The following is an 8,718-nucleotide window of genomic DNA, read 5'->3' on the forward strand; positions in this document are numbered from 1 at the left end:
TCCTGGAGAAGTTCGTGCCTCAGTCCCGTAGAGAGGAGCTGCGCAGGCAGTTTGAGCAACTTCGTCAGTGTGATATGTCCGTGACACAATATGAGATGAGATTTTCAGAATTGGCCCGTCATGCTATCTGGTTGATTCCCACAGATAGGGAAAGGATCGAGAGATTCATAGATGGCATTACTTTTCAGCTGTGATTACTCATGACTAGAGAGAGAGTTTCTGGTGCTACTTTCGACGAGGTTGTCGACATTGCTCGTCAGATTGAGATGGTTCGTAGCCAGGAGCGGGTCGAGATGGAGGCTAATAGGCCTCGTGGTTCTGGTGATTTCAGCGGTGTTCCTGCAGGGGGTCCGTTTTATAGTTGTAGGAGCCGTTCTTACAGACACGCTTAAGTGGGTCGTCTAGCTCATCGTGGTGCATCAGCAAGCCACGGTTCTTACAGTGCTCACTCAGGCCAGTCTTCATTCAGTGCACTACCAGCACAGAGTTCTCATCATGCCTCGTCTACTCAGCCTTCTACAGATACTTCTTCGGCTTATCAGGAGCAGCAGTTCCGTCAGAGGAGGGGTTGTTTTGAGTGCGGAGAATTGGGTCATTTCAAGAGAGATTGTCCTAGGCTATTGAGTGAGGCTCCACAACATAGTTCTCGACCAATGACACCAGCTCCAATAGTTACACCACCCACCCTGCCAGCTCGGGGTGGGGGTCAGGCATCTAGGTGTCGCCCAAGAGGGGGAGGACGATCATGTGGCGGGCAGGCTCGATTCAATGCTTTTCCTGCCAGGCCAGATATTATTGCCTCAGACGCAGTGATCACAGGTATTGTTTCAGTATGTCAGAGGGAGGCTTCTATATTATTTGACCCTAGTTCCACTTATTCATATGTATCATCGTATTTTGCTCATTACCTGGATATGCCCTGTGAGTTCTTAGTTTCACATGTTTGTGTATCTACATCGGTGGGCGATATTATTACCATGGATCGTGTGTATCGGTCGTGTGTGGTGACTATTGGGAAATTAGAGACTAAAGCTGATCTCGTTTTACTTGGTATGGTTGATTTCGATGTAATCCTTGGTATGGATTGGTTGTCTCCATGTCATGATATTCTGGACTGTCACGCAAAAATCGTGACGTTGACGATGCCGGGGTTGCCAAAGGTTGAATGGAAAGGTTCTCTAGATTTTGTTCCTAGCAGGGTAATTTCTTATTTGAAGGCCCAACGTATGGTTGAAAAGGGATGTCTGTCATATTTGGCCTTTGTGAGAGATGTTTATATTGATACTCCTATTATTGATTCAGTACCGATTGTGCGAGACTTTCCAGATAGATTTCCCATAGACCTTCCTGGTATGCCACCCGATAGGGATTAATTTTGGTATTGACTGGGTGCAAGGCACTCAGCCTATTTCTATTCCTCCGTATCGTATGACACCGGCTGAGTTAAAAGAACTGAAAGAGCAACTTCAGGAACTCCTTGACAAAGGGTTTATTAGGCCTAGTGCGTCACCTTGGGGTGCACCAGTTCTGTTTGTGAAAAAGAAAGATGGTACTATGCAGATGTGCGATGACTATAGGCAGTTGAACAAAGTGACGATCAAGAATAAATATCCTTTTCCACGTATTGATGACTTATTTGACCAGCTTCAGGGAGCGAGGGTGTTCTCAAAAACTGATTTGAGATATGAGTATCACCAGTTGAAAATTCGGGATTCAGATATTTTGAAGACGGCATTCCAAACTCGTTATGGCCACTATGAATTTCTTGTGATGTCTTTTGGGCTAACCAATACCCCAGCAGCATTTATGCATTTGATGAATATTGCATTTCAGCCATATCTTGATTTATTTGTCGTAGTATTTATTGATGATATTCTGGTGTATTCACGTAGCAAGGAGGAGCATGCACAATACTTAGGTATTGTATTACAGAGGCTGAGAGATGAGAAACTTTATGCCAAATTCTCTAAGTGTGAGTTTTGGCTTAGTTCAATGGTATTCTTGGGACATATAGTGTCCAGTGAAGGAATTAAGGTGGATCCGAAGAAAATAGAGGCAGTTCAGAATTGGCCCAGACCATCCTCAGTTACTGAGATTCGGAGTTTTCTCGGCTTTGCCATTTATTATCGTCGTTTCATGGAGGGTTTCTCATCTATTGCATCACTTATGACTAAATTGACCTAGAAAGGTTCTCTGTTCAGGTGGTCGGATGAATGTGAAGAGAGCTTTCAGAAGCTCAAGAAAGCTTTGACTACAGCTCCAGTATTGGTGTTGCCTACAGGTTCAGAGTCTTATACTGTGTATTGTGACGCGTCGCATATTGGTCTCGGCGCAGTGCTAATGCAAGACGGTAGGATGATTGCCTATGCGTCCAGACAGTTAAAGGTACATGAGAAAAATTATCCAGTCCATGATCTTGAGTTACCAGCTATTGTTCATGCCTTGAAAATTTGGCGGCATTACTTGTACGGTGTCCAGTGTGAGGTATATACCGATCATCGGAGTCTACAACACTTGTTTAAACAGAAGGATCTTAACTTGCAGCAGCGAAGGTGGTCGGAGTTTCTTAAGGATTATGATATCACCATTCTCTATCATCCCAGAAAGGCCAATGTGGTGGCCGATGCCTTGAGTCGTAAGGCGGAGAGTTTGGGCAGCTTAGCATACTTACCGGTAGCAGAAAGGCCTTTAGCCATGGATATTCAGGCCTTGGCTAATCATTTTGTTAGATTGGATGTTTTCGAGCCGAATCGAGTTTTGGCCTGTGTGGTTTCTCGGTCTTCTTTATATGATCGCATCAGAGAGCGCCAGTATGATGATCCACATCTGCTTGTCCTTAAGGACACGGTTCAGCACGGTGATGCCAAGGAAGTCACTATTGGAGATAACGGTGTATTACGGATGCAGGGCAGGCTATGTGTGCCTAATGTAGATGGTTTGTGTGAGCTGATTCTCTAGGAAGCTCACAGTTTGCGGTACTCTATTCATCCAGGCGCTGCGAAGATGTATCAGTATTTGAGGCAGCACTATTGGAGGAGGAGGATGAAGAAAGATATAGTTGTGTTTGTATCTCGGTGTTTAAATTGTCAACAGGTAAAGTACGAACATCAGAGACCGGACGGATTGATACAGAGACTAGAAATTCCGAAGTGGAAGTGGGAGCGTATTACCATGGACTTCGTAGTTGGACTCCCATGGACTTTGAGAAAGTTTGATATTGTGTGGGTGATACTAGATCGGTTGACCAAATCTACGCATTTTATTCCAATTGGTACTAATTATTCTTCGGAGCGGTTGGGTGGGATTTATATTCGCGAGATTGTTCGCCTACACGGTGTGCCAATATCCATTATTTCAGATCGGGGTACGCAGTTTACCTCACAGTTTTGGAGGGCAGTGCAGTGAGAGTTGGGCACACAAGTTCAGTTGAGTACAGCATTTCACCCTCAGACGGACGGACAGTCCGAGCGCACTATTCAGACATTGGAGGATATACTACGCGCTTATATCATTGATTTTGGGGGTTCTTGTGATTAATTTCTGCCACTTACGGAGTTTGCTTACAATAATAGCTACCAGTCAAACATTCAGATGGCTCCGTATGAAGCTTTGTATGGGAGACGGTGCCGATCTTCGGTGGGTTAGTTTGAGCCGGGTGAGTTTAGGCTATTGGGTACTGACTTGATTCAGGATGCTTTAGAGAAGGTCAAAGTGATTCTGAACGGCTTCGCACGGCACAGTCTAAACAGAAGAGTTATGCCGACAGGAAGGTTCGTGATGTTGTTCACATGGTGGGGGAGAAGGTTCTGCTCAAGATTTCACCTATGAAGGGTGTGTTGAGGTTCAGGAAAAGGGCAAGCTGAGCCCTCGGTATTTTGGGCCTTTTAAGATACTTAAGAAAATTAGAGAGTTGGCTTATGAACTTGCTTTGCCACCTAGTCTATCAGGTGTTCATCCAGTGTTCCATGTATCCATGCTCCGAAAGTATGTCGGGGATCTGTCTCATATTCTGGATTTCAGTACAGTACAGCTGGACGGTAATTTAACTTATAATGTGGAGCCGGTGGCTATTTTAGATCGGCAGGTTCGAAAGCTGGGGTCAAAGAACATAGCATCGGTGAAGGTACAATGGAGAGGCCAGCTAGTCGGAGAAGCTGCTTGGGAGATTGAGCAGGAGATGTGGAGCAAATATCAACACCTATTTGATACTCCAGGTATGATTCTAAACCCGTTCGAGGACGAACGTTTGTTTAAGAGTGGGAGAATGTAACGACCCGGCCGATAGTTTTGAGTATTATAACCCCGTTCCCCCATTTACTGCTCAATTTATGCTTTATAGTTGTTTTATGGCTTACCGGGTTAGTTTGTTCGGGTCCGGAAGGAATTCAAAATGAAATGAGACACGTAATCTCATAATTGAAATTTAAGTTAGAAAAGTTGACCGGATGTGGACCTATGTGTAACAGACCTCGGATTTGAATTCTGATGATTCCAACAGCTCTGTATGGTGATTTTGTACTTAGGAGCGTGTCCGGAAAATTATTTGGAGGTCCGTAGTGGAATTAGGCTTGAAATGCCAAAAGTTTAGTTTTTGGGAAGTTTGACCGGGGGTTGACTTTTTGATATCGGGGTCGGAATCCAATTCTGAAAATTTTAATACCTCTATTGTGTCATTTATGACCTGTGTGCAAAATTTAAGGTCAATCGGACATGATTTGATAGGTTCCGGAGTCGTTGGTAGAAATTAGAAATTTCAAAGTTCATTAGGCTTGAATTGGACTGTAATTCATGGTTTTAGCGAAGGTTTGAGGTGATTTGAGGGTTCGAGTGATGTTTTAGGACTTTTTGGTATATTTGGTTGAGGTTCCAAGGGGCCCGGGTGAGTTTTGGATGGTTAACGGATCAATTTGGACTTAGAAGAAAACGCTGAAGTTTCTGCCCTCTGATGCAATCGCACTTGCGTAAATTCCATCGTAGGTGCGAGCTTGCAGAGGCGAGCCTGGCAAGCACAGATGCAAAAATGGACTGTGGGACGGTGGTCGCAGGTGCGAAGGAAATTCCGCACCTGCGTGAGCGCAGATGCGGAAGGACATGCGCAGAAGCGGCTTGCGCTGAAGCGCACACATGCATGCATATGCGGGCAAAGGCGCAGATGCGGGTGTTTTTAAACACATTCGGTTGGCGCAGAAGCGGCCAAGTTGCCGCAGGTGCAAAAACCCTTGGGCAGTACAAAAACATAGGGGTTCCGAGCTTTTGCCATTTTTGGGCATTTCAAGCTCGGGTTGGGTGATTTTGAGCAAGGTTTTTATGGGAAAACTTGAGGTAAGTCCCTTGTGATCATTTCTACTCCATAATATTGAATTATCATCGGATAATCCGACTAGATTACATGTTTTTGAGGTATAAATCGGGTTTGAACTTAGGGATTTGAAAATAATATCTGAAGATTTTGAGATTGAGTGGAGGTCGGATTTTGGTAATATTAGTATGGGTAGACTCGTGGTGGAATGGGCTTTCGGATTTTGTAACTTTTGTTGGGTTCCAAGACGTGGGGCCCGCAGGTGATTTTTGAGCTAAAATTTGGATTTTTATGGAAAATTAGCATTTTCTTATGGAATTAATTCAATAAATTTTATTGACTGAAACGAATTATTTGTGACTAGATTCGAGGTATTGGAGGCCGATTTGCGAGGCAAAGGCATAGCAGAGTAATGAATTTCACGCTCTGAGGTAAATAACAGTTTTAAATCTGGTCCTGAGGGTATGAAACCCCAGTATTTTGCGTCATGTGATTATTTTGGAGGTGACACACATGCTAGGTGATGGGCGTGTAGGTGTGCACCGAGGGGATTGTGACTTGGTCCGTCCCGTAAAACTGTAAAGTTGAATAATTTGTTGTTAGCTATATGCTCTCTATGTGTTGAAGAAATTTGACTATAAATCATGTTAGAAATCATGCTTAGGTCATGTGATAGTACTGTTGGGATCCACAGAGGGCACGTACGTATTGAATTAATTGTTAATTTCTATCTTGTGCTCAATCATGCTTTTACTTGCGTATCATACCTCAGTCTTTCTTGATATTTGTTGATGCATTATGTTATCTGTGTTTGGGTTGATCTTTGTGATTTCTGAGAGCCCTAGAGACTAGAGAGGTTGAGGACTGAGTAAGACCGAGGGCCTGTCAGTGAGGTAAGGATATTTTGGCACGTGAGTTGTCCGTGCAGGATGTTATAGCACGTGAGTTACTCGTGCAGCACGTGAGTTGTCCGTGCAGATTATGGCGCTTGGGCTGTAGGAGCCCCTCCGGTGTCTGTACACCCCCAGTGAGCGAGGGTACCCATTGAGTGTGAGTGCTGAGGGCTGAGAGTCGAGTGATGAGTTGAGTAACTGTTGCCTGAGAGGCTGTACTTGCTTTGCATTTGTTATTGCACTTGATTGATATCTGTCATTGCTGTGAAATATATGAAATATTTTATATCTGGATTACATGAAATTGAACTGTATAAAATTGATTTGACTTAAACTGTCGAATTTGAAAGCATGTCAATGTAATGACCCAGCCGGTCGTTTTGTGTATTATAACCTTATTCCCTCATTTACTGCTCAATTTATGCGTTATAGTTGTTTTATGACTTACCAAGTTAGTTGGTTCGGGTCCAGAAGGAATTCAGAACGAAATGAGACACTTAATCTTATAATTGAAATTTAAGTTAGAAAAGTTAACCGGATGTGGACCTATGTGTAACAGACCTCGGATTTGAATTTCGATGATTCTAACAGCTCCATATGGTGATTTTGGACTTGGGGGCGTGTCTGGAACATTATTTGGAGGTTCGTAGTGGAATTAGGCTTGAAATGCCGAAAGTTTAGTTTTTGGGAAGTTTAACCGGGGGGTTGACGTTTTCATATCGGGGTCGTAATTCAATTCTGAAAATTTGAATACCTCAGTTATGTCATTTATGACTTGTGTGCAAAATTTGAGGTCAATCGGACGTGATTTGATAGGTTCTGGAGTCGTTGGTAAAAATTAGAAATTTCAAAGTTCATAGGCTTGAATTGGGGTGTAATTCTTAGTTTTAGCGTTGTTTGAGGTGATTTGAGGGTTCGACTAAGTTTGTATGATGTTTTAGGATTGTTGGTATATTTGGTTGAGGTTCTGACAGGCTCGGGTGAGTTTTCGATGGTTAACGGATCAATTCGGACTTAGAAGAAAAAGATGAAGTTTCTGCCCTCTGATGCAATCGCCCCTGCGGAAATCCCATCACAGGTGCGAGCTCGCAAAAGTGAACCTGGCAAGTGCAGATGCGAAAATGGACTGTTGGATGGTGTTCACAGGTGCGAGGGAAATTCCGCACCAGCGTGAGCGCAGATGCGGAAGGACGTGCACAGAAGCGTCTTGCGCAGAAGCGCACACAAGTGCACACATGCGGGCAAAGGCGCAGATGCAGGGGTTTTTCCACACATGCGGTTGGCGCAGAAGCAGCCAAGTTGCCGCAGAAGCGGCCAAGTTGCCGCAGAAGCGGCCTAGTTGCCGCATGTGCAAAAACCCCTGGGTAGTACAAAGACATAGGGGTTCCGAGCTTTTGCCATTTTTGGGCATTTCAAGCTTGGGTTGGGAAATTTAGAGCAAGGTTTTCACGGGAAAACTTGAGGTAAGTCCCTTGTGATCATTTCTACTCTGTAATATTGAATTATCATCGAATAATCCGACTAGATTACATGTTTTTGAGGTGTAAATCGGGGGTTTGAACTTAGGGATTTGAAAATAAGATTTGAAGATTTGGAGGTTGAGTTGAGGTCGGATTTTGGTAAAATTAGTATGGGTACACTCATGGTGGAATGGGCTTTCAGATTTTGTAACTTTTGTCGGGTTTCGAGACGTGGGCCCCACAGGCAATTTTTGAGCTAAAATTCAGATTTTTATGGAAAATTAGCATTTTCTTATGGAATTAATTCAATAAATTTTATTTACTGAAAAAAAATATTTGTGACTAGATTCGAGGAATTTAGAGCCCGATTTACGAGGCAAAGACATAGCAGAGTAAATAATTTCACGCTCTAAGGTAAGTAATAGTTTTAAATATGGTCCTGAGGGTATGAAACCCCGAAATTTTGTGTCTTGTGATTATTTTGGAGGTGACGCACATGCTAGGTGACGGGCGTGTGGGCGTACACCGAGGGGATTGTGACTTGGTCCGTCCCATGAAACTGTAAAGTTGAATATTTTGTTGTTAGCTATATGCTCTCTATGTGTTGAAGAAATTTGACTATAAATCATGTTAGAAATCATGCTTAGACTATGTGATAGTACTGTTGCTACCCACAGAGGGAACTTACTTATTGAATTAATTGCTAATTTCTATCTTATGCTCAGCCATGATTTTACTTGCGTATCATACCTTAGTCTTTCTTTATATTTGTTGATGCATTATGTTATCCTTGTTTGGGCTGATCTTTGTGATTTCTGAGAGCCCGAGAGACTAGAGAGGTTGAGGACAGAGTAAGGCTGAGGGCCTGTCGGTGAGGTAAGGATATTATGGCACATGAGTTGTCCGTGCAGGATATTATGGCACGTGAGTTATCCGTATAGCACGTGAGTTGTCCATGCAGATTATGGTGCTTGGGCTGTAGGAGCGCCTCCAGAGTCTGTACACCCCCAATGAGCACGGCGACCCATTGAATTTGAGTGCTGAGGGCTGAGAGCCGAGTGATGAG

The 8,718-nt window shown here is 43.6% G+C and overlaps 1 protein-coding gene across 1 annotated transcript; it reads left to right on the forward strand.

The window, feature by feature from the left end:
* The first annotated feature begins 200 nt into the window (after nucleotides 1–200).
* On the forward strand, nucleotides 201–3,215 carry LOC138909454 (uncharacterized). Its single transcript, XM_070200652.1, has 3 exons — nucleotides 201–348; nucleotides 406–819; nucleotides 3,094–3,215. The coding sequence occupies exons 1-3, from the start codon at nucleotides 201–203 to the stop codon at nucleotides 3,213–3,215; spliced, it is 684 nt and encodes a 227-aa protein (XP_070056753.1).
* Nucleotides 3,216–8,718: the final 5,503 nt, after the last annotated feature.

The sequence above is a fragment of the Nicotiana tomentosiformis genome, chromosome 4 (genome assembly GCF_000390325.3).
Source record: "Nicotiana tomentosiformis chromosome 4, ASM39032v3, whole genome shotgun sequence".
NCBI lineage: Eukaryota > Viridiplantae > Streptophyta > Magnoliopsida > Solanales > Solanaceae > Nicotiana > Nicotiana tomentosiformis.